Here is a 26,624-nt window from a genome sequence, read left to right as displayed (position 1 = left end):
TTTTCACTGCTTTTGGCTTGCCTGAAGGTCACAACCAAATAGGATCATCCATTGCTTTAAGAGGTTTATACAAGAACAGCATTCCAGGAATTAATTACTGTGAACTTGTCTCATTCTGAGAGGAAACCTTGCAGAACTTGGTGACTGTGTGTTGAAATGAGTGTTGTTAAATGGCAGGGAGTGTGACACTGCTTAAATCAGTGTTGATGAACCTAGGGCAGAGTCCTCAGCTACGCACTCAGTGTTTCATACAATGAAGTTGAGGTGGCTACTGATAACTTAAGTGAATATAAATATTATATTTTGTTCTGAGGACCCTTCATCTTAGTTTTTAAAACTGTGAAAATAGACGATTCATCAAGCAACTATTCATGAAAGTTTTTTAATATTGTTTAATCCTATGACATACCAACAATGGGATGAGTGGGAGAACAGTGTTGGTAAATTGCTGAAAAAACATTGCTTTGATGAGAGGGGAAAAAGCCACCTTCATACTAAAGAGTTTGTCGGGCCCATTGTGTTGTTAATTAATACAAGTATCACCGTGGTTGAGGTCTTACTTAGGCTCAAGCATATTTTGCTGGATACCTGACATGTATTAAAGATAGGCTTTGCTGAAAGAGGCTTATGCTCTTAATTGTTTCCAGCCTCAGTACATGTGTGGGATTAACTGCAATCACGTAAATAGTCCCTTGGAAGCGATATGATTGCTGCTGGGTTCAACCTGGAATACGCATTGAGGAGTTTGTAGGATTGGGGCCCCACCACCAGCCTGGCTATAGTGATGTCCCTTGTCCCAGACCACTGCAGAAATTGCTTCTGAGGAGTCAGCAATACCCGTGAAAGTGAGGTTTTGTTATTCTGTAAATGTAGAACAAAACCTTTTTTAAAAATGATGGGGATTGGAAAGACAGATATGGCAAGAAAATGCTATGAGGATCACAGTTCTCTGAAATAATCTGTCGATTTCTACGGTACTTTTATAGTTGTATTTTTAAAGCAAACATTCATACAATAAAGTTGTCTTTGGGCAATTTACATTTAATGTGTTTGCTAATTGGAGTTAAAAGGATTCATTATGAACGGTAGAATGAACACAATTGTTATGTTCAAATCCTTCACCTTTAATTGTGTGAGCGTACCATAGCATTTCATTTCAGATGTGACCAACATACCCTATTAAAGAAAAGCAAAGTGGGAACTTTAACTAACGTTCTTATTTGTAAAGGTTCTCTGCAGGCACAAATGTGGGTGTGCTGGTTTTGCTGAAAGATTTGCCATGTAAATACACCTGCCCTCGAAATACAAATACTATCACAGGGCTGTTATTGTTGGGATGTCATGCAAAACATTTCTGTTTGACAGTTGTAGATGCCTGATGCTGCAAACTGCATGGGCTAGACTAGTTATCAATGAATCCCCGTCTTTTGGGAGTTTGCTGTTCCATTTTTCCTGTAGTGAGCTCTGGGCAGTCTCTGACCTGTCCTGTCACACCAGCGGGGTGTCACAGCTCCATATGCCCAGTCTGGCTCACCTCCTTCTCTCCATGCTGTCCTTTTACTCTTCTGGCATGAGGTCATGAAGGCTGGTTACAGGCCTAGTGGTTCTTTCCAGATAGGAATGGGAAGTGCAAGTTTTGCTATTTCATGGAAAAAACTCATGGGTTTCTTCTCTTTTTCATTCCTCCAGGTATTTGTCCTTTTCCAGACTAGCGTAACTAAAAAAAAAAGGGGGCAGGGGAAATAAAGTGTCTAAAATGTGTTTACTCATCTTCTCATCTCAATTGTTTTCTCTCTCTGAATAAAGCCTGAGAACTTACTTCTAGCTAGCAAATCCAAGGGAGCAGCAGTAAAACTGGCAGACTTTGGATTGGCTATCGAAGTCCAGGGAGAACAACAGGCTTGGTTTGGTAAGTAAATACCATTTTTTTCCTCATCATTTATTCAGCATAGTGGTTAAACCTCCCCAACTGCCCCACTCTCAACCCAGAGTGAAACGTGCAGTTGTATGACTCTTTGACCCTGGAAAACCTGAGTTTCTGAATTCCTAGCTTGTGCTAGCTTCTGGCCGCCTGTAAATTTGACTTAGGTGCACACAACCTCTTTTCTCCCACTTTTTACTAAGTATCTCGTGGCAGGAAATAGAGGTGAAGAACCTGGGAGGGAGACCAGTGGTTTCCCCTCAGGTGACTGAGGAATAAGACAGTAGGGTAATACTCCCGAGTGTACCTGCCCAGTCATCAGAACATCTTGTCTGAACAGGTCTCCGTCATCTGGAAACACCTGAAAGTTGGATTCTGAAGCACTTTGGAATATGACTAATGAAAAATAGGGGGGATTGAGCACCTGAGGCTTCAGCCAGACACTAATTACAGATTGCTTGTTACAGTTAATAGATGCCCCGAGGAGAATGGTGGAAAATATTTAATCCTGGTAATTTAAAACAGTAGTGCATGTACAGTTGTGGTCCACGTGTCTCACGTACCACCCTCTTTGAGCAGATGTGAAGCATGGGGAAAATTTATTGTAAATCCCAGCTGGAAAAAAATACAGCATAAAATATTTATAGCAGCTGCCTGTTTGCCCTTAGAGTAGCTAGAAAGTGCAGTTTGAAATGGAACAAAGTGGTTGTAAGCTTGGAACAGAAGCAGAAAGGGTTTTTGGGCAGTGAGTTGGGAGGCTGAGTGTTCACAGCTGTAAGTACATGTAGATGCACAGGCAGTACCATTGCACATATGTTGGCAGCTTTATAAGCCAGCCTGTTGTTTTAAATCCAGCCTTTTTATAAATGGATTTCAGTAATCCACAAAAGATGGAGGAGATTGCTCTTGCACATCAACAAACAGAGCAGTATGAAAGGAGTGGAATAGATAAAAAGCAAAACACGAGTGGTTTGTTACGGTGACAAAAGCATCAGGTAAACAGGAAGCATCTCAAGAAAAAAATCAGCAGATTGAAGTTGACTTCAGGAATATTTATTGTGCTTAGTGTACCTGCAGGTGATGCAGGGGAGTCTGCAATGCCCTGGAAAATATTGCACTTTTGGTTCTTGTGAAATGCTTGGTTTAGACTCACAGCATCATGAGAACTTGGGAGAAGGGAGCAGAATGTCTTGAAAATATGTATGTAAGGAGGAGTCAGCAAGGTAATGAAAAGAAAGTAGTCTAATGGGGCTCTTTTTTAGAAAAAAACAAACTGTGGTACTCTATGAGTGGGTTCTGTACCTTTTTTGGAACTTGCTCTGCAAAACCTGTCCAGAGTGGTCTGAGTGCCAGCCTTCAGCTTTAGGACTGCATTAACAGGGCAGAACATGAATTCCAATGGACTGGGCATTTTGAACTTTTCCTCACTTTCTTTCAGAAGATTTTTCTGCTTTCTACTGGATTCTGCAACACTTAGTGACTCATGGCGTGCTCAGATTCTAATTATAGCTCTGCATCAGTACGGTTTTCTTTCTTTTTTATTTCTTTTTTCCTTTTTTCTGGTGTAGTGCTCTGGTGTTACGGTCCCTTTTCTGCTTGAACCATGGCTATGCCTCAGCAAGAAACTAACTGGAGCTCTGTCTGTGGGAACACAACAGAATACTTTCCTGTCTTTCGTGTTTGCAAAACAAACTTGTTCTTTGCCTGTTTGTAGAAAGCCTTACAGGATTTAGTTGAAGCTTGCCACCCTCTTAACAGGTGCTTAACATACTGGGAAGGTGTCAGGTAGGTTGAGCTCAACAAAGCCAGGATTTTCTCTTGGTCCTCAGCGAGTTGCTTTAGCTAGCAGAGGTATTACAAGCAGCAACACTTCTTTGAAAAGTACACTCTTGTTTAGGGATCCCTCTGAGCAGTTACAAAATAACCTGATAAATTAAAGTTACCTATTTCAGTGTGCTTTTTGTATTTTTTTTAACTGAAATCAGGGCTGTGTACCCCTCTGTTTGCAGCTTTAAACGGCTCAGGATATTGGGGAGAGACTATTTTAGCAGAGCATGTAGTGACAGGACAAGTAGGAATCACTTCCAGCTGAAAGAGAGTAGGTTTAGATCAGATAATAGAAAAAAAAATTCTTCCCTGTGAGGCTGGTGAGGCCCTGGCACAGGCTGCCCAGAGAAGCTGTTGCTGCCCCATCCCTGGAAGTGTCCAAGGCCATGGACAGGATTTGGAGCAAGCTTGTCTAGTGGAAGGTTCTCTGCCCATGGTAGGGGTTCAGAAAAAGATGATTCTCAAGGTCCTTTCCAGTCCAAACCATTCTGTGGTTCTGTGTACTGAAACTGTACCAGTTATTTCAGTTTAGATGTATTTTGTATCTTCATTGAGAGATACGGTTAGTTAAATACTATATATATATTTTTTTTGCTTTAAAGTTTATTTTTGAGTCTTGCATAGTAATCTTCATTGAGCTGTGGTAAATTTTAGACTGAAGACAACTTCACTTCCCCTTTAAAATGAGCACTACACTCAAGAAGAGATATGAAACAGCGCTCTATTTAAAGCCACTTAGAACATCTATATTTCAGCTTCTCTAAGAAGCTTAAGATGTGTTTCCTGTGTGATAGTACTCCTTAACAATTCATAGCTTCCATATCAGGAGCCTGCAAAAAACAAGCTTATTTTTCATGACCGTATTTTAACTCTTTCTTCAGTAGAATTTACACAATGTGTTCCTTCATTTCCCCCTCCCACTCCAAAATAATTGGTGACTGCAGGGCACAGGCTTCTTTTTTTCTGTAGCTGTTCACTTTATATGTTATCACCTTCTGTCATGAGTTTTGTGGGATCCAGGGTGTTATTGCACAAATGGCATGTGGTCCTTCATGAAAAACATCAAATTCTCACCTCTTAGGAATTCCCAAGCATTTATTTTAGGAAAAGATGCCTGAAAGAGCAGACACGCTCACCGAAATGGTGCACACTGTTAGTGGTCATTAAGTTTTCATCTGTTACAGTGTCCTAAGAAAAGTAATATTTATACCTACATTTTGCATTTCTGCTCAGAGAAAGCAGCATTGCTGCTAATGAATAAAGGATGAAGAACATATAAATTTTAAAGGCCAGATTGCTTCAGAGATGCTTCCTGTAAACTTTTGTAAAGAGGTTTCTAGAAGTGCAATGACTTGCCAGAAATGAGTTCTACAGCAGGGAGATCTTATTAGATGTAGCTCTAATTTTGTGCAACATATATCTCCCTATACATAGGATACAGTAGCTGCCCCTGTGCTTTGTTGGTTGGTCCCCCATAATGTCAGCATTACCTCTGGGTCATGTGCTGTAAAAAACAAATGGGCAAAGGAAGCCCTTGGTGTCCATGGCATGGGAAATGTTGTCCTGGCTCTTGTGGGCCGAGGTGAGAATCACTTGCATTTTGCAGAGCATGTACAGATGTTGACCAGAGTTTTCTTGCCTTTTGCCAGGCTTTGCTGGTACTCCAGGATACCTTTCTCCAGAAGTGTTACGAAAAGATCCTTATGGAAAGCCTGTGGATATGTGGGCATGTGGTAAGATGTTGTTCTGAAGTCATATTCAGTCCACTGTAAAATGTCTTAAGGGTGAAAAACAATATCCAGGGTACATGATATTGTGCATCAGAAAGTAGGTATATAATAAACTTCAGTATTAATTTCTAGTAGAGGTCATTGGATTTTTTGTTACTTTGAGTTTGTTTTTTTAAAAGTTATTTACTAAATTGTGTTATCATGGCATTCTTTTCCGTGTCTACACAGCACACTTTCAAAGACTAGCTAAAAGACTAGCTGCAGGTGTATGATGTCTAATTAGCTAGAAAACACACCAGTTCATACTGTGAGCTGGATATTTAGTTTTGGTTCACAAGGAGCCTTAAATTTGGTCTGACCAATAAACCCCATCTGCAGGTGTAAACTGCAAAATTAAATACTTTCTGAACTGGAGTACAGAGCAATTGCTTAATCATCCAGCTCTCAAAAGTGCCTTCTGAGGTACTGGCAAGTGGGATCTCCCCAGCTGAGAACAGGGACTGCTTTCCTTATTTCCCTTCTACCCACACTTAGTATGTGGTTGTATTTATGAAAGCACTTTTCTTTAGTCACAGGGAATCGTCTCTGTCAGACTAGCAGGTCTAGTCTAAATTAATTTCAATTTCCTATTGACCAAATACAGAGAAATTTGAGTTTCCCAAGTTTGCTTTGCATGAGAGTAGTTACAACACAATCTTGCAGACACCAATATAAGCCATGATAAAACCATAAGCTAAAAATGCACTTTGCTAGAACATCCAGAATCGTGGAATATTATTTCTCCAGATAGATAAAAACATTTCCAGTGTTCCTAATTTGATATTGTGTCAAATATTCATTATTGCCTGTGTTTTCCATAAGAGGTTATCTTATCAACCCACTTCTACTGTTTTTTCCAGTAGGAAGGGGCAGTATTTTTCCCATCCCAGTGGCTGGGATGATGCTCATGAGCCTTTTGTTTTACATGGTTGTTTGGTACAAAATTAATTTCTGGAGTTTGCTTCTTGAAAGCCTTTAACATTGGTGTGAATTTTCTGCAGGAGTCATTCTGTACATCCTCCTGGTGGGATATCCTCCCTTCTGGGATGAAGACCAGCACAGACTTTACCAGCAGATCAAGGCTGGTGCTTATGATGTATGTACCATACTCTGTCTGTTCAGTTATTTATAATTGTACCTCTAAGCAGGAGTTTCCTAGAGGGAGAAGTGAAGAACTGATGAGATGGTGGCATATGAATTCTGCAGCATCATCTCATCTTATGTTAAACAGACAAGAGGCTGTTGGTCCTCAGATTGAGGTAATCTGTAAATGATGATGAAGTAAAGGCAGAGTCTTGTAATTTTTAAGCTCTTATTTGAAACCAGTACAGGATCCTTAGGTAAAATTGTGTAAAGATCATACAGGACAATATACACACTCACATGTGTATTTTTTTCTGAAGTTCCCCTCACCAGAATGGGACACAGTGACTCCTGAAGCAAAAGACCTTATCAATAAAATGCTCACCATCAACCCAGCGAAACGTATCACAGCATCAGAAGCACTGAAGCATCCATGGATCTGTGTAAGTGATTTCCACAGGTTCAGCATGATCTCTTGGCAGACAAATCAGCTTGTGGTTTGCTTCAGCATATAGTAATTGTGTCTAGAGGACAACTTCTGTTCTTGTTCATGCAGCTGTGTAACTATAAATTGTAAAATTATAATTACACAGATATGATCAGTGATCTCAGCTTGGGGTAAGATTTTGGCAAATTGATCTCCTTTGCCTTGACCGTGTTGTGCAGAACGTTCTCTGCAAAAATTAGAGTGTTACTTTAAATTCTCAGGGAGAAGAAAGTGCAGGAAAGTAACTTTGGATTAGATCATGCTTTGCATCTTCATTTTCCTGAAATCATTCAGATAAGCATGAGGTGTGCAAGCAGGGAATTAAGGGACTTGTGAAAAGTCAGTTTGCAGGTGGCAGAGTCTGCCTGGCTGTTCCTGGATCCAGGACTTCTCTCCTGTTCTCAGCATGTTCCACACCATGACTTTTCAAGTGGATTTCACACGTAGAAAAGGCTGAGTAAAAGGAGCACAATGGAGTAGTCAGACAAGGTAGAAATTAAAGGCCCAAGCTGTGGACCATGGGTGTGTAATATGTGTTGGAGAGTAAACAAACAGCTAAACAGCTGCCTTAAAATAATTGTTTTCCTCTTTCAGCAACGTTCTACTGTTGCCTCTATGATGCACAGACAAGAGACTGTAGATTGCTTGAAGAAATTCAATGCAAGAAGGAAACTAAAGGTAAGAATGAAAACTTGTGCAAAACAAATGGTCTCTGTGCAGAGTTTTTCTAAATATTCTTCTTAAATGACCTATTGCTAGAAGATCAGCTTTTGGCATGGAGATCTTAAACTTAGCTTTTCTAATTAAAAATTATAACCATCCTCTGTATTTAGACACACTGAAATTATTTTCTTGATGGGAAATCCTTAAGGTTATTCTTCTGAATTATGCTTTGTTTTTTCCTGGCCAGACATGATAACTTTACAGATGTGAATTTATCTAATGTGTGCATTGCAAATAAGCTCCTATTCCTCCCTAAAAAAAAAAATCTGAGAACAATAGTAAAGTCTCTTCCATATTCATCAGTGTATTTTGAATAATGGACTCTAAATACTCCTGGCTTGTGCATTACATTCTGACAGGTGGTAAACATTTGAGATATCAAGATTGCCAATAGGTGTGTAATTAGAGATTCAATTACAGTTTATGCAGTGGTGACATGGCATGTGAGAGGTAGTGCACAGATAATCCTTTCTCTCAGGGTTAATTCAGTAATTGGTGTCATTTACTCGTGTGTTTTCCTTTTTGTTGTATTGTGTTGGCATTCAGAGTTTTACACAAGTGTGGTGCTAATTTGAGAAAATGTGTGTGTACACAGGGGGCCATTTTGACAACAATGCTGGCTACCAGAAATTTCTCAGGTATGTTCATTGAGCTCCAGATTCATGTGGTCTTGATATTTTGATGTCTGTGAAAGCTGAGATGTAATTAGGATTCGTTCAGGAGCATCTTAAGTATTACATATATCATGTTATTTATTTCCTGTGATGAAGCAAGCAAGTATTTAATCTCTTTGGGCCAAAGAAATGGTTTTATAGGTGACAATCTGATTTTTCTGTAGAATTTGAGTTCCTTCCCTGCTTTTTGACTGTTACCTGTCAAAGGCAGGTGGCATTTTCATGCTTGTTCTTGTGCAGGCCAATTGAAACTTAGCATATAGCTCCACATGCACAAGCATCACCAAACAACATTTAGAACTTCTGTGTTTTTATATACATGAAAAGTCATTCCATGATTCTGTCATCCTTTACTAAAAAAAAACATCAGTACACATTCATTTCTTTATTGCTTGGCTAAGGAGTAAGAAATGTAGTAACATGAGTCCCCATTTTCTTTCTAATGCCCAGCAGTGCCTGCTGGATGTAAGAAGAGTTGTTTCCTCTTGATGAAACAGTTTTGTCCTGATGACTCTAGAGATTTAGCTCTTACACTAAACAAATTTTAATAGCAAAAGCTAAAATTGCTGTTAGCAGAGTTAGAATTGTCCAAAGCAGTAGAATTGCCAGAATATTGATGCTGTGTTGAATTTTGTGTTTTCCCATTTGAGATTTCCAGTGAATAGTGAAATAGAACACCAGATTTAAATCTCAGTAATTTTACATATCCTCCTACTCTGTGATGCAACTATTGGAGTGTAACATAAATTACTGTACAGACAAAAACATGATAGTGCTCTGGGCATGTTTTGAATAATAATAAGCACTGACTCATCCAAAAAAATTACATAATCATGAATGCAAGAACAACTTGTTTAATTTGCATAGTACTTGAAATGCAATTTCTTTCTTAGTTAAGTTCCCTTCTTTAATACACACCTAAACACAGAGGACTGCATTTATCTAAATTACCTTGAGTTAGTGCTTAATGAATTCCTGTGTCTGCCAATCCATTTAGAAGGTGGGAAGGCACTTCTTGTAAAAATGAATTACTGTTAAATATCAAACAAACAAGTCATTCCTCATCCCTTTTCATAACTGTCACTGTCTGTGTATGTAAGGATCAAATTCAACTTCCATGAACCAAGAAAGCTGAAGTAGTTTTTAAATAGTATTTCATCATGAAAAGCAAAAACTTGGGTTTGGGCTTTTTATTTTTTATTTTTTCACCTGTCATTTCTTGTTTCACACACCATAGCCACCGGTGTTTTTTCTTGATGACATTTTACTTTTTTTGTTTCTTTATTCATTGTATTTCATTGCAAAGCATGCTTATGAAGGTCATTTGTCCATAATGATGTGGTTATAAAAGTGTTTTATTTTCCTTTTTTTTCTTCCTTTTATGTGGAATGTATATTTCTTGTGAGGTAAGACCCTCAGCACGTGAAAGGAACATCTTTTTTCTCTTCTCAATCCAAACTGCTGTTTGTCCTCAATCACTTTAATTTCTCCATGTTGTCACAAACCATTTGTTTCCAGTCTGCTTTCTGCCCTAGTAGTGCTGCCTTAGGTTTTATTTATAGCCCTTGCTTGTAGTTGCAAGAAATCTCTCATTGTGGGCTTAATTTAGAATACGCTGATTGCTTTGCTCCTGCAAATTCTTGAAATATTTGATTTGTATGCAGTATCTGTGATGAAAGAAAGATGAATCCAACTACTATTAAAAATCCATTGCAGGCCAAACGCAGCAGAGTCACAGAATATGTCCTGTAACATGCAGTAGTGCAGAGTAATCCGTGCTGGGCACGTTCCGAAGGACACGCAATAAATACTTGGTGTTATTGCTTGTGGTGCCCTCATTTTACTGCCTCTCATTTAATTGTTCACATAGAACATGGAGTGTTTGTCAGGCATCAAAAGAACTCAGAAGTTTCATGCACAAATTTAGCGGAATTTTGAGTCTGCAGCGGTCTCTAAGAATTTATTTCTGGTTTCCCATATTTTAGTAAGGGCTAAGGCTATAAAACAGGCTTTGAGAGCTATTCACTTCTGGGTTTTTTTTGTGCTTAGGTTTCAGAAATATCTCCTTCCCTTTGCTTACCCTAAATAAATTCCTGAAGTTAATGGAGTTCCCACAATATCTGTGGTAATGTAAAATCTAAGACCCTCTTGCCTCAGGTCCTGAAAGCACATATTGCCACAGGGAGTGTCTGATCTCCAAAGTATGTGGAGAACAATTTGGTTTTAATATTTACTTACATGTTTCTTTAAATAAAAACATGCAGCACAATACAGGCAAGCTTATCTTTGTTCATTTTAGCTGTAAAATGATTTTATATTTTCATTTTGGCCATATGGGAGTTCTAATGGTAGTGTTGGCTGATGTCCATAGTTAATAAACCACATTTGGAGGGCTGATATATTAGTGAAGTTAGGAACATCAACCTGGCTTCACTTTGCAGGGTTTATTTCATGTAAACAACACAACAGTGGACATTAGTCATTTCTGTACAGTTGCTGAGGTGATCCTTCATTCTCTGTGCTGTAAAATGAGCACTTAGTGCAGATGCAGCTCTAAAATAAGCGACAATTACAAGAATTAGCTTTAAACATAAACCACATACTCAATAACTCTGTTATCCTCAGCCAGTCTGAGCAGCCTTGGGCATGCAAGGTCCAATTGGTTTGGATTTTGGGGATTTTTTTAAGATAAGGATGCCAGTAATAATGGGAGCTCCGTGTCAGGACTGTCTCCCTTATATTTAGAACAGCAATTTCTTACAACCTGAGGTGTGGAACACTTTCTGATGGGAAGATTGGGTCATAAACAACAATAAAACCCCAATAACAGCAGGCTTGTTGTGTAATTTATTATTCTTCAAGTCTTTGGCAGTGATTCATGAAGCATTTACGCTTTAGTGAATAGTTTATATGGATTTGGTAGGTCAGCCAGCACGTATTTCTGCCGTGAATGTTTTCAGGTTCAGAGCTGTGCTGTGCTTGTTTGCACGTTAGCCTTCCAAATTTAGTAAATTGGAATTACTTGATGCCATTTTTAAGTGGTGGAATTTAAAGCCTGGCACGTGAATAACGTTATGGCAAAAGAAATTTTGAAGAAATTTGGTCAGTGTACAACACAATTCAGAAAATAGCATGTTTTCTTCATTAGGAGCTGAAGCAAAGCCTAGAATTTGTTCCTGTTGCCTCATGGGCAACAAGCCTTTGCAACAGCCCTTGGCTAGCAAATCCTCCTTCCTTTCTGCCTTGCAACTGTGCTGCCCTTTCCTGGAAGGAGGCTGATGCTGTAAGGGTGGGAAGTTCCCAGAGGGGAATCATAGTATTGGTACCAAAATTGAGATACCAGCGGGCTCTGCAGCCGCCTGGTCCAAGTCCCTGCCACCAAAACAGTTCCTTTTCATAATGGATATATTCTAAGCTGCTGCTTTTACACTCACCCTGCTTCCATTTCCTCTCTGCCACCCAAGGAGCTCTCTCCTTGTAGAAGTACAGTCAACCTGCGGCTTTAGTCAATGGAAAAAGAGATACTTGATAATCCTAAGGATTGGTGGTTTCCTAAAGATTTTGTTCCCCTTGCTCAGAGAAACCAAAGGAGGAAATAAAAGCTGAGAATATACCTGGAGCTGGGGGGCACTGGGGGATTGCTGCACAGCTGGGTGACTTCAGGGGAACCACCTGACACTGAAATTATTTGTCTCATTTTACAGCAGCCAAGAGTTTACTGAAAAAGCCAGATGGAGTTAAGGTAGGTTAAACACCTGCTTTCCATTTCAAGGATATGTTCTTAGTCTCTGCCTATATCTAACTTCTTCCAGGTTTTAGAATGAATTATTGCTGTTTCCTTCCTTCATAGAATCTGTTAGTAAGTGCTTCTTCTCACTAGCTGTTTGGAGTGGTTAAAGTTAGTAGGTGAAGCTTAGAAATGAAATAAAGCTTAAATAAAAAATACTTGAAAAGCCAGCATTAAGTAAGCAGCACATAGAAAACTACTGGAGAAAATGCTTTTTCTTGCTTTTTTTAATGAAGAATGATTATGTAATGAATGACTCAGAGTTTTATCAATTAACCTTTAGATAATGGTTTGTTGGTGGGCTTTTTAGGCATCAGTGTTTATGTGCAGCTCTGTTGCCTCTGTGTTTCCCCTTGACTTTCCCTTAGATTTTGTGGAAGACCAAAAGTGTATGGGTAGGCTTGGCTCCACATGAGGTGTGTTCTGCCAGATGTACTTGCTATATTTGGCAGAACTTGAGGGGTTTACTGTCTCAGATCAGCTCATCCTGACTAAGAGACCTTGCTAAGAAGGGAACATTTTGGCAGCTTTCGTACATGATTTAGAGCTCCTTTTCTCACGTCACCAGACCCTGCAGGAGGAGAGATGCCTCACAAATGAACGTTCTGTATAAATGCTTTGGAAAAAAAAAAACAGGAAAAAAAAATCCCTCAGCAGAAAATGTGTTTTGTTTTTTTTCTCAGGGGACTCTTAAAGACGAATGTAATGCCTCAAGCTTTCATTATAAGACTCAAAAGATATTCTTCTGTGCTCTGTGTGTTTACTCAGAAGGGTGTCTTTGACCTGAATTTTAATTTTTCTATTTAATTTTAATGTCTTACTTTAACAAAACATTATAAATGCTCCCTTAAATACCAGATTCACAGTATATTTGTGTCTGACATATGCACACTTTGCCGATCAAAAAAATCCTGAGCCTGACCTACAAAAAAATGAGTACAGTACCATTTCAGTGCTTCTCACTGCCAAGCAGTGGAGATGCCAGTCACATGGAGAAGCACACATTTGGAATGATTCTATCACTGCTGGAAAACCCTGGACATGTTTTATTGTGGAATAGATCAATTTTATGCACTCTCTCTGACCAGTTTTCCTTTTTAAATATCATTCCTCCTACAGGTCTACGATGCTATTTGTTCTATTGCAATCTCAGTTATAATATGGGAAACAATTGTTGCCAAAATTTTGCCTAAATTGAACCTGTGGGGATTAAATTCTTTGGTTTTCAGCACATGTTATGTGTCTGCTGTTAGTCTGCATGGTCATGTGGAGCAAAGGGAGTAAATGTACATCTGGGGAAGTCTGGTTTTGTCCTTGCTGTTATTGAGCTACTCTGTAGCATTTTTCCACCCTTTCCAACAGCTGTAGCTGTCTTTTTCTTATTAAAAATTTAAGAAAGCCAAAAGAGAAATATACTGTACTCCATGCATTGATACTGCAAATCCAACCAGTCACGTTTTCTTCTTTTCCTTTCTCTCTGACTGGTCAATTCAGAAAAGGAAGTCCAGTTCGAGTGTTCAGATGATGGTGAGGATCTTTATCGACAGATTTTTTTTTTTCCTCCTGTGAAACATTCACACTTAGAAATCAAACAGTTGCATTTAGCTTTGTTAACATACTGTGAGAACTGCAAGACTTTAAGATACAACCTTGCAGATTTAAAGCCTGCAATTGCTATATGCCATCCACAGGGAATCGCTCAGCCATTCTTTCAAGCAAGTCTTTACTTTTTTTAACCTGGGGACATAAAAAACCTAAAAAGAAGATGTAACATCAGCCAATGCAGCTGTTCTTAGTAAATAAGAATAGTAACAAAATAGTAATCTTGTAACAGCCTTCTCTTCATTTTTAAAACCTCCTTATTTCAAAAGCTAATAGCATTAATATCATAAAATATAACACAAAACACTTTACATAGTGATACAGTACTGCATTAATTGAGCCACTGTAGCCCAAGATGCCATGCTAAATGCTCAGGTGTAAAAAATCCAATTTTCCAGCCTTCCCACACTAGAGTTTCCCAGCTAGCTTCCTTCACAGCTCAGGGCTGTGTCCCAGGATGTCCCAGCTGACAGTCTCAATAACTTTCCTTCCTCTTCAACCTGCTCTCCAGTCTTGTGTTCAGTTGCCCTCTGTGACCCCCATGGTAACTTCCTCCATTGCTGTTTTTGGTGGTTTTGAATGTGACCTTTGAGGTGTTGCTGAGGATGGGCTCTGCCTGCTGCTGCTGCCGGCAGAGGGAAGGCACAAGGCCCTCATCCACACCTTTCACTGGGATCCAACTCTCCTTGGAAAGGAAAAACTGCTGGTCAGGTGTGAGCAGCTGTGCAGTTCTGTAGGTAAATCCTTTGTTGCTTGGGTGAATGCAGAATTCCATGACCAAGAACCACGGCATCCAAAGGAGGGTCACCGGGAAGGTGCAGCGTGGTTATCGCCAGGATCCCAAACCCAAAGTGTATGCTAACTTTGTGTTACAGAAATAACATGTGAAAGATAAAGCCCCAAGATACAGGCTTTGTTTGCTAAAATATTTTCAAATTCTGTGGAAAAAAGGCCAATAATGATTTCTCCAGTCATGCCCAGCTGTTGGGAGAGCGTGTGTGTCTGTCCTGCACCATTATCACACCTCGGAGAGTGACTTTTGGCAAGCGATGCAACAATGAAACATTCTCCTTCACAACAAACAGGTCACTGGTTAAGCACAAATTAACTTGGAAGTAACTGTTTCATATGACAGTATCGTAATCCTTTTGGAATTATTTCCCTTGGCTGTTAAAAATACATGCAAAATGAACCATGTGTTGATAGATTCCCTATTCTATGAGAGAGAAAACTTGTACAGCTTATTGCTGTTTTCTCTCAAAGTTTCAAAGGGTTTTACCAAGTTCTGTTTACATGGAAGAAATAACTGTATTTTGAATCACATTCTTTTTCTGTTCCTAATGAAGGCTGGATTCTCAGTATCTCACTGAAGGAGTTTTGAATAGATTTCCTGCAGTTTTCAGTAGTAGCTGTAATGAATATGGTTTGTTTTCATAGGGCTTCCACCAAGGGAGTATGGACCCAAGCCTGCTCTCCTTACTCAGGCAAAATTGGAATTGAACTTTGACTAACCTGTTTTCCTTATGTGTTCAACCAAGAGCACTCATTTGGGATACCACTTGAGTTTTTGTGTTAAGCTGCTACTGAATAGGACTGTATGAAATTTGGTGAAATCTTCATTTCTTTCCTTAATGTTTTTCTTTATGTCTGTTCGCTTTTTCCTAGGGTTTTTTGAATCGTAGTCTCTCAATGACTACACTGTCACAAAAATATGTAGTTATGCAACTTGATATGCAATTTTTGTCTTGCTTGGAAGGTTTAGTGTGCTGTCAGGCAGCCTTGTTTTTATGTTCTCACTCTTCTGCAGATCTCCAGTGGAACTTTTCATTTACTGAAATGGATGGGGTTTTCTTTCAAGTTTTTTCCTGAGTAAGGACTTCAGGGTTCTGTCCATCTCAGAATGCCATAAATATCAAAGCAAATAAAATACTTGCCAATACTTAGATCTCCCCATGAAAGACTTGATGCACAAAGGTGTCTGTTCTCTCCCTGCCCTGACTTCAGACAATCCTACAGCTTACAGCTGTAATTGTGCATAGAGAAATGAAATTTATTTGACAATAACTAAGCCAAGTCGGGGCTTAATCACTTGCAACTCAATAATGCCTCTTATGTTCTCTTAATGACAATTTCTGGAGGAAAACCATTGTTTAAAAAATAAGTGCTCCTCATCCTCCTGCCATATAGCATCATGAACTTTTAAATCAAAGAAAATTATTTTTATTCTATACAGGAAAATGGTTTCTATCACAAATACTATTAAATAACATTTAGTGTTGACACAATGTTTCCTTATTAACTAACAAAACTACTTTATATTCTTCAAACCCAAACGCTGGTTAAAAATTAGAAAATTTGCTGTAATTCATTACTGCAAATCCTGTGGACATTTCCATAATTTAAACGTATCCTAAGTAAGATTCACTTCAGCTGCAGGCTCAGTTCTTGAAATCCACATGTCAGCTGCCATGCCCGGCCCAAAGTAAAATAATCATCCAAAACCCTGAGGACACGGAGTCTGTGAATTTCATTTCTTTCCGTTCCGTAAAGTTAATGATGTTTTTAGGAAAATCCATTAACAAAACAATTTCAGGCATTTCTGGTTTTGCTTTGCACATTTATTACTAAGAGCTCTGACTAGAAGGTTCAGTAGAACTTGGGTTTTTTTTGATCAAAGTCTTTTCAGATGATCTGTATCTCTATACATAATTCTGCATGATGCTTTGGACCACTGTGGTTAAAATTAAACATGACCAAAATGTATATAGGATTTTTTCATCATTTTTGTTAGAGAAGAAAAATACATTTTTGAAACCAGTTTTACAATATTCAAATCTTGCTTCTTAGTGCATGTAAAAAATGGCTCGCTACACTATTTTTAATATTTCTGTTCTTCCCATACCCCATGGTATTAATGAAAGTTAAATCTTAAAAAGTGGATTTAAAGGATCAGATACTTTGAAACTTCCTGCCGAGCAGTTTAATTTGAATTAATATTTAGTACAGAGAAAAGCCAGAATGTATAGCACTGTGCTAAGCTTAAGAAGTATTGTGAGGGCCTATATGTAAAGTTAAGCAGAGAGGTGCTGATGGCTGGAGTAAAACTGCAGGTACCATAGTGGGAAACCTCGCATTTGTCAGTCACAGTACCAAAACTGAGAAGCTGCCGATGAGTCTCTGCTAAAAATAGCATCAAAAAAGCTAAAGGGGCACTAGTCTCTTTCTGGCATCAATCATATTTATTCCAAAGTGGAATCAGACTCCAGTAGAACTAATCACAGATTCTTGGAGCGCTAAGAATAATCAAATATTATTTATGGTAGGGATAATTGATTAGAAACCAAGAACTGTTGGGTGCAATGACTTAACACCATTGCATGTCACGAAATGGCAGTGGCTATTTAGGACTTTGTTGCAGCCCGTATTAATTCTTTATTCCTCTTAGATGTGCTTAGCTGCTACTTAAGGGCTCTCTCTTAAGTGTCTTGGCTCAACTCATCCATCCCTTATCTAGGCCTTGGTGCAGGGCTCTGGCAGCCCGTGGGGAGGAGCTGCCAGTCAGCTCCCAGAGCTAGTGTTAGTGTTCCTGCAAGTTCATCTTTCTGTATTCTTTATTTCCATATCTATATCTATCTATAGATACCGATACCTGTCTATAGATGTTGTGTGCAGAGATATAGATACGGTGCCTACCGCGAGTTCTAAGGCCTGTCTGTTTCTGTTTTCTGCATACCTACAGATAAACAACAAAACCAACGTGGTAACCAGCCCCAAGGAAAATATTCCTACCCCGGCGCTGGTATACCTGGAATTTTCCTTCTCATGCTATCTGGAAGTTTTTGACTGTCTTCTGTTTGTTCTTCCTTTTTTTTTTTTTTTTATCCTTTTTTGCTTTTTCATGCATTTACTCTGTTTGCTTTCTAAAAACAGGTTTTGGAAAACCTTTTTGTTTGAATTATGCTGCCTTTTTTTTGTGAGGAATTCCATTAGAGCGTGTTTATTGACAGAAAATGTTAAATGGAAGCTGGATGCGGTAGAGTCGTAGCATTTGTAACCGTAGCTGAATTTTTTGCATGCTGTGCCGGAAAGTGAGTAGAATGCGCTTGGTGTTGCTCTTAGCTCTTTGCCTGATGACTGTTTCCACCTTCTAATGCTAACCTTTTGCACCAACTAAATTTTTAAAAATCAGCTCTTATTATTTTCTTGGCTTTGTCTAAGTCCAAGTATTGATCCAGGAGAGCTAACAGGATTATGACTAGGCTGCCATGAAACAGACCTTATTCAGATTTTCATTCCGTATTTCCTGAAACACAGCAGGACTTTGCAAGTCTTCTCTGGGATCGAGAGGCATCTAGAGCTAAACATTGTGCTTGTTTCTCTTCCATTTCAATCAGCAGGAGACATTACTCACTAATAAGCTCTGCTAAGGACATATTACAAATCAAAGTGATGTTCCTGGATGTTCATTGCAGTCTCGCTTTTATTAATAGCCCTATTTCTAAGGCACCTGTGTATCACGGGGCTCACCAGTGCAAATTCCAGTGCCCAAGTACATCATGTTGTGACCTGTTGTTTCCCATGAGTATATAAAACTTCAGAAATTCAGTAGTTCACACACATTTGGAAGCGTTTTTCCCCTGGAATTTTTTTGAGCAGCTGGCACTGAGGCACATAGAATAAGTCCTTCCCAAAGCCGAGCCAGCAGGTTGCATGCAGGAGTTTATGGCAGTCTGTTCCCAGACGGAGCCGTACCCCATGGCCCATGCTGAAGGCGTGCTGGCCAGCTGCCATTTCAAAGATTATTGAACCTTCTCTTAAGGGTCAAGCATTTGGGGCAATTCCATTTATAAATGTCACAAAGATCTCTCTCGCCTGCTTTTGTTCAGCTCTGCCAAGGCAGGAGCTGAGGGCAATCTACACATTCCAAAGCACAGTAGTGTCTAGGGGTACTCATCCTTAATCCTTATCAATTCTGCTGCATTTCGATTTGATTGCTTCATGCTAATGTGAGCAAACGTGATGAAAGAGAAGAGGTTATTAAAGCTCAGAGATTTGTGGCCGCCCTGCCTGTCCAGGTTCAGACAGGAAAGCACACGGAGCCTGCCCTTGTCCAGAGGAGCCTCGGCAGGTCCCCAGAGCTTCAAAGCCCTGCACACCCTGGTCCTGAATAAGGTCTCTGCATGCTGCTGCATTAGGTGAAATGGCCTTTTTTGCTGGCTTGCTGTTGAGGAAATCTGTGTTAGAGACATCCAGTTTCACCCCCTGGCGACAGTTAACATTTGTTTTAACTCTTGTCAGTGTTCAGCATTTGTGAGCTGGCTCTTCTTGCGCTCCCTCACACCAATGAAAATGTATTTACCAATGGGAACTCTTTCTCTCTTTATTTTGTTCTCGCTCAGGAGCCCCAAACTACAGTAATCCACAACCCTGATGGAAATAAGGTATTCAGAAAGAATCAACTCCATCTTGCTTTTCCACACCACACATTCCATCCACTATTCCACAGCACGATAGGGCCATTCCAACAATTTGTGAAGGAAAATCTCATCTTTGTTACACCCGATGTCTTTCGAGCCCGTTTTCATCTGTGTCCATCTGCTGCGTGCGTCCTGCTGCTTCTGAGCTCCTGAAGCTCTTGGGGGAGTGGATAGCAATGGGCAGAGCTCAGTGCCCTGTGCAGCCCGGCTCGGGGAGCAGGGGGTCTCTCTCATTTCAGCCAAAAATGCTGCAGTCTAAGGGAAACCTGAGAGTGCTGTTCTCAGAGAGCGGTGAGACGATCCCGGCGAGTTTTACGTGCAGTCATCGCCTCAGACCAAGATGTCATTTCAGTTTATCCCATCTGCTGTTTCTCAGCATGCTTAATACACTGTGTCGTGACATGTCTTTGCACAGGACTTTGGTTTTCTTCCATAACATCACTGGGCAGTTTCCAAAAAAAATTCCACTTTTCAAGTGACAAAGAGGTCTTTTGATTTTTACATGTTTTCTTCATGCTCTTTTCTTTTTCTCATGTATTGTGATGTTTGCGTCTGGCAGCTGATCCCTAAAACGTGTTTTGTTTTGTTTTTTTCATGCATGGACTTGAAAAGGGCCAGGAAATACCATCATTTACATATAACACATGTTCCTAGGTTTCCTGAAAAGAATTTACGCTTCAACAAGAATTTCACTGTTTGCAGTGCTGACTTAATTCACATCCCATTTATCTAGTCTTAACGTCCTGTGGTTATTTCATAAGAGAAGGAGTGGATCTGAGTGATGAAATAATAACGCATGCAGACATTCCTCAAGCATGGAAGTGCTGATGGTGTGTGTTGTGCTTGTGTGTCCCTATCCTCCATGTCCCCTGCATCTGTCCAACACAGAACTTGTGTTTTCGTGTTACTGCTCTTTCAGCTCCCCAAGCTCAAAGCCAAAGGCCATGAGCAGCCTGTGTTTGAACAGCAGGCTGATCTTTATCGCTGAAGTCCACTAAAGCCCAGAAAACCCAGATAAAATATTGGTGTGACTACATCTACTTGATTTTATTACATCATTTCAGCAGCTAAGATACTCAATGTCCCAAAAGGTCACAGCAAACAAACGAACCACTTAATGCGGAGAGTTCCTCCTACATTTATCTGAAAGACTGATCCTTGTAGTGTGGCAACTGGAGTGGATACTTCAGTGTTAGAGGCTACATCTGCCCTGTGAGCTTTGCATGGTGTTTACAGCTCGTATTTGTGTGAGGTTTTTGTTCACTTGTAAGTACTTTATCTAATATTTGAAGTGCTAGAGCATGATACGTCCGTGTAGAATGGAACGTCTAACACAGCCAGGGCAGGGACAGCATGGTGGCTCGTTGAGTTTTGTTTGTGTGTGAGTTAATTCCTCTCTAAGTTTGACTTATCAATGCACATTTGGGTTTTGAAGGTCTGAGTAATGCATTAGCCCTCCTGAATGTTCCTTTGGCTCAGCCTTGTGAGGACACAGTAAATGAAGGGCACTGGCAAATTTTCCTTTGGTTATTTAATTGTAAAATCCTTTCAAGAATTAAATGCAATACCAGTCCTGTCTTCTCTCTCAGATAAAAACAGATCAGCTCACCTTCCTTGTTATTGAGCTGCAAATTAAAGAAATTCATGTTTTCTTTCTCAAGAAAGTATAGAGATAAAAAAAAAAAACCACCTAGCTTAAAACTTCCCAGCTCTCTGCAGCTGTTAGATTTGACAGTGCCCTGTTGAATTTGCCCATTATATTTCATGTTTCTGGTAATTAAGGAAAGACTGAGATACAATATCCTTGCCTTTTTAAGTGCAATGGCTTAAGAGTAAACTGTCTGATAGATGAGTCATTCCTCTGCATGACTGGTTGGTTGAAATCTACTGCTACAAAGATGCCTTAGTTTGTCAAAGTTGTTATCATACACTCATCAATTCTTCATATCCTAAAAAAAAAAAAAATCCGTAAAAAAAAGAAAAATAAATCACAAAACCAGCATAAAAATGAGATAATCTGGTCCAATATGCTTCAGATCACTGTGAGACTTCATTGGAATATACTTCCATAAGTCACATGAGCAGGAAATCAGTTGTAAATTGTTGCTTGCAGAAGCCTGCATATTTAGAAGGTGAAATTAGAATGGAATGACTGATTTTGCACAGTTGGTTTAATCACTAAGCTTAAAATGGCAAGCTCTCCTACTTGGCTGAGGTAATTCATACATTTCAGATGGACTTTGTACAGCTGGATGTTAAAGAAAAAAAAAACAACTTCCCTGTACATTCTTGTGAAGTAAAAGCAGCAGAGTGCAGGAATTGTGTTTCTGTTCCCTCCTGTTGAGAATGGCGATGTTTGACATCGGTTTCAGGTGGAAATGTCTCAATCAGTGTGTGACCATTTGTTTGTGAATGACATCCCACCCTGCTTCAAGGCTTTGCATGATTCCTGTAACTAATCCCCTCATTTTCCGAGGCACGCAAATAAGGCTTGGCTTGTTTGATACATTCCACTCATATTTGCTTCTCAACAGGAATCAACAGAGAGTTCCAACACGACCATCGAAGATGAGGATGTCAAAGGTATGATTTTACCCTTGAAATGTTTGGAGAAGCAGTAACATCAGTTGGGTGGTTGTGTTTCAGTAGGCCATTAAACACAGAAACCCCTAATGAATCTCACCAGAGAACCACCAGCGTGGTTTTCCTTGTTTAGAAGAAATTACTTTTAATGTGTTTCAGACTTAATTTGAACTTTTCAGTTCCCAAAACACCATTTCCCGTGATGTTTTGGGATTAAGAGTATAAAGTTACTGCTTTTTAACTAAGATATTAGTTCCAGTAATAATAGAAGTAGATGACAAATGTCTAAGTCAGTCCTTTAGAGCTCTTACTTAGTTTATGTTTAGCATGCATTTGTGTTTTGGGTTTGGTTTTGTTGGTTTTTTTTCATGTCACCATTTTGATTTTTATTCTGTTCAGATGCCAGTGTATTTTTTTTTTGTTTCCTTTTGTTCTGTCCATACATTTGTTTTAATCTTCTTTAGTTCCTTAAAAAACTGACATCAAAACTTTTTTTATAAACTTAGTTTTGTAGCTTCACAGATAATATTTTTGTTCCCATTTTTCTCCCTCTAGACATTATGTTGTGATGTTACACATGCCTGCTTGAATAGCATTATGCTTTAAAGTGTTAAGGGACTGAGAAAAGAGAGTATTCTCTGATTCACAAAAAAAGATTGGTTTTTGGCCTCAAAGAACAATGGTTTATGTACAGGTGAAACTCGGGCCAGCAGTGATAGTAAGATAAAACAGGGAGAATGGATGCCACGAGGTGGTGGTGGTGGTTCCAGTTAGTGTGAAAGGAGAGAACAATTACAGGGATCTGCAGCTGATGTGTTGGAAAATACAGTGTAATTTACCTTTAATCATAACACTTTGTATTTCTTCCTTCAAACTATTTGGTACAGTTTAATAGCTAAGCTTATGAAATGAATAATTTAATTATAGGGGCTCTGTGTGATGATGTAACGTAGTGTTATTACAGTAGGATTTTTAGAAAATTCTGTCTGAAGCGTAGCACACAGAATTGTACCTCAGGGGCATGCAATTATACAAAAAAAGCACAATGGAAATAATTTGCCTAATTCTTTTATATGATTCTGCAGTATCATAGTTAAGGGCAAGTTGGACAGCCACAATATACAGTATTCCCAAACCAGAAAATGGGATTTTGCAGTAAGCACAAGTCTGAGGAGCAAGATCTTGTTTGTGTCTTTCCCTGCACAGTGTACAGAGTATACATTCATTTTCTGTTTATTTAAAGGACAAATACAATCCCCCTCTTATTAATTGCTCATGAACTTGATTGTTTTTCACTTTTTAGTCTTCCTCACATCTTTCCTCTGGAGGCTGTTGTTCATACTGTTCTGTTATAAATTAAAGCTAACAGTGCCCCCAGGGTCTAATTTGTAGAATGATTCAGGGAATGGGCAGTTCTGCAACCCTGACACCTATTACAAGCTCAAGCTTCCTGCACTAGCAAGGCAGTTAGGAAAGATTATTTCCCCCCCACACCAAGCTTGACTCCTGGATGTATATTTTGTGGGAGAACAGTGAAAAAGCTGTTCTCTTGTCAGCAACAGCCACAGGAGATAAATTACTGATAGGGACAAATGGATTTCAGAGGAAGGAGAGAGAATTCTCCAGGTCCTTACACATGTGCTGAAGATGTTTGTCACCACGGTTGAGACCTAGAAGGAATGTTTTGCACCTTAGATGATGAAGAACATTTAAAACCTTTTTGCTTTTCTTTGCAGCATGATATACAGCATGGGAAGAGGCTCTGTCCTTCCCAGGAAGGAGCAGGGGCTGTGGCTGTAACTGAGCAGTATTAGAGTGTGTTTTATGGCATTGCAGTGTGATCCTCTCCTCCCAGGGAACGGCTCTGCAGAGGCTGCGCGAGTTATTCCTGCTCCTGGTATCCCAACACCTGCCTGCACTGCCAGGGCCCCTTCATCCTGCAGCCTGCACGGGCTGAAAACATGCAGCTCTGCATCAAGGACTTTGTCCTTTGGTGTTGATTTGCCTCTTTGCAGAGGTGTGGCTCCCACGGGTCTGGGAGAGCAGGTTCACATGCATGTCTGTGCCAAGTGTTGCGAATGTTGGGATTCAGTAAGAGAGGGAGCAATTAAAAATGTCTTACATCACCTATCATTAATGTATCCTAAGGATCAAATTCTCCTCCTGTCTGTCAGGGATGCTTAGAGCATTCTCCTCTCGTGTCAGGATCTCAACCTGTGTTCACTTTTGGAGGCAAAAGTCAGGCTTACATTTCATTTTCTATTTACTGAAAATCTCCATGTCTGTAACTTGGCCTTGTTAATGTACACAGTTACCTCTTCTAGGGCTACAACATATTTCTGTGTAAACATAGAACAGTGCTTGCCAGGCAACAGTGAGCTTTCATAAGTCAAGCAATAAGCTGATTATATCATTTGAGTCTGAAATGACTTGAAGCTGTAGTTCAGTTCCTTGCTAAGATAAGTTTCTGACATTAACCATCGATCATGGGCTTATCTACATGACAGCAATCCCTCCTAAATATGACAGGAGGAACATGTTGAGAACTGGACTGGAGGCAATGCCTACTTCTGGGCTTGCTTATGGGATTTCCTCTTCCTATAGCAATGAAACTGGAAATATTGGACAGCATCTCTGTGGTACAGGTTTGATTTTGCAAGTGATGCTATGGAATAGCACCATTATTTTTGTCCACAGATTTTCAGAAAGGTGAGTTGTTAAATTTACCATGGACAGGAGGTGTGGATTTCTCACGGTGTCTTTGCCCCCAGAGACAAATTAACCAAAGCATTAGTAAGAATGATGCTTGGCAATGGGGAAAATTGCTGAGTTGTAATGCACTTAGAGATCTGACAAAATGTGACCTACCTGTGCTACTTAATACATCTGGAAAGTAAATTGCTTCAAAATATTTAATATATTTGTAATTCGTTTTATACCTGTTGGCCTAATTTTATTTAACAGTAGAAAGAAAGCAGTTGAAACTTATTTCTTTTGAAACATATTTCTTTTGGAATATACATTCCTTAAAAATCATGCAAATTTCTAAGAACACTTTTTCCAAAGCTCTTTCCAAGCCCTTTGTATCTGAGTACCAGATACAGGGGTAATTCTGCGCTGGCATCTGAACAGAGTCACTCACACCTACGACCTTTACAACTGTTCTTTGGCACCCACACTACCCCTGAAAGTACATCATTAACATTGTTTGTGTGCTCAAAGATTTTTAAGTTCTTGCTGCTTCTAATTAAATTATCATTATTTTTCTTTTGGCCTTCTTTTTTTTCTTCCTTCACATGTACTTGACCCTCACACAGCTTTCACAAAGGAGGAGGACATGGAGAGGTTGAGTTCCACCCACCACTCCTCCTCTTCCATTGCTTCTTCATCTCTCTGGTCACCACCTTTGCCGTGCCCCAGAGGCCGCTCCTGCTGCCAGTGCCTGCTGAGGAGTCTGATCACACTCTACCTCTTCATCTTTGTTTGTTCATATGTTGTGTTTCTTTCCATCAATTCAGCGGGCAAGTCTATGAGAAATGCAAACTCAGAGAGTCAATCGCTTGAGTCTGAGCTCTCCCACTCCACTCCTTCCTCTGTACTATGTAAGTTGAGAGACTCATCTGTCAGATGATGTCCTTTGTCTCTCCTCTTCCCTCCCCACCATCTGACAGAAGCTCAGAAAATGTCAGTCCTATGATCTGCCTGATCTAGGAATGACCTTTGCTTAGCCTTTACAAAAGTAAAATTTTTTAGGTATCTTTTTCATGTTATTAATTGTGAATATTAATATTTCCACCAGCTGTAACAGCTGGATAAACACATATGTGTTTCAAAAAGCTGTATCTTACAGGAGTAACCTTTGCAGTAGTTTTCAGCTTAGGGAGAGATTTGCCTCACCCCTTGCTTGGATCCTGCATAGGGCCTCAGCATTAATGACCTGTTACATTTATTATATCAAGTTCATTTCTTGAGCATCCCCATTGATTAAGCAGCCTTGAAGCTGCTGTGGCAGGTGTGAATTTGCAGCATTGATTCCCATCAGTGGGGAATGTCCTCCTCTGCTCACGAGGAGATCTGTGATGATCAGTGACCAACTGTGACCGTAAAGGAAACCGCCAGTATTAAAATAAATAGAGAGGATAAAGTCACTGTGTTGGTAGAATGTCAATGACATTGATAGAGCAATTCTTGATTGTAAATGTAGTAAAAAATTCTTCTAAAATTCCTTAAAGAGGCAGGACCATGTGAGTTAAAACAGGGAAATGACTTCCTGGGAATGAGGGCTCTGCTTGCCAGATTCTGGTCCCGCGGCCAGTGTGTGTCAGGGCACTTGCACTCGTGGTAAGAACAAGCATTTGCACAGGTAAAAGTGAGATCCAGGCAGGCCCTTGGGAACATGGGCTGTGTGTTATAGGCCTGAAGGTTATTTTAAACAGGAGTGGAATTTTTGGTGGGGTCAGCTAATGCAGGTGAGAGGAGCCGGTCCCAGAGAGGATGGGCTGTCTCCTGGTCACACGTGTTGCTGGGTAATGCCAAAAGCATAGCTCCATTCTGAGAAAGGAGCAGGATAGTGTGAAAAAAGAGGTTCACTTTTTTTTTTTTTTATAGAATTTAAAAGTTTAATGAAAAGGCAATCAGGAGATAAAATAAAGTATACAGATATGGCCTGGTGTCTCTGCATTCAGCCAAGA

The 26,624-nt window shown here is 39.7% G+C and overlaps 1 protein-coding gene across 33 annotated transcripts in view; it reads left to right on the top strand.

The window, feature by feature from the left end:
- Positions 1-26,624, top strand: part of CAMK2D (calcium/calmodulin dependent protein kinase II delta) — a 118,714-nt gene that overhangs the window by 79,339 nt on the left and 12,751 nt on the right. For 7 of the 33 annotated variants that reach the window (XR_004496975.1, XM_019006258.2, XM_033513692.1 and 4 more), the window contains 12 exons: positions 1,807-1,909; positions 5,398-5,481; positions 6,519-6,613; positions 6,921-7,043; positions 7,682-7,765; positions 8,406-8,448; positions 12,189-12,226; positions 13,766-13,798; positions 17,613-17,672; positions 19,273-19,314; positions 21,885-21,933; positions 25,452-25,535. Coding sequence is in view for 32 of the 33 variants with exons in the window: in XM_019006258.2 (XP_018861803.1) it covers positions 1,807-1,909; positions 5,398-5,481; positions 6,519-6,613; positions 6,921-7,043; positions 7,682-7,765; positions 8,406-8,448; positions 12,189-12,226; positions 13,766-13,798; positions 17,613-17,672; positions 19,273-19,314; positions 21,885-21,933; positions 25,452-25,535 (838 nt within the window). In the remaining variant the exon portion in view is untranslated. The remainder of the gene's footprint in view (positions 1-1,806; positions 1,910-5,397; positions 5,482-6,518; positions 6,614-6,920; positions 7,044-7,681; positions 7,766-8,405; positions 8,449-12,188; positions 12,227-13,765; positions 13,799-17,612; positions 17,673-19,272; positions 19,315-21,884; positions 21,934-25,451; positions 25,536-26,624) is intronic. The other 26 variants (XM_019006259.2, XM_019006257.2, XM_033513695.1 and 23 more) reach the window with 17 other exon arrangements.

The sequence above is a fragment of the Parus major genome, chromosome 4 (genome assembly GCF_001522545.3).
Source record: "Parus major isolate Abel chromosome 4, Parus_major1.1, whole genome shotgun sequence".
Taxonomy (NCBI): Eukaryota; Metazoa; Chordata; class Aves; order Passeriformes; family Paridae; genus Parus; species Parus major.
Note: the sequence above shows the minus strand (reverse complement) of the source record. Positions and strands in the feature narration are given on the sequence as shown.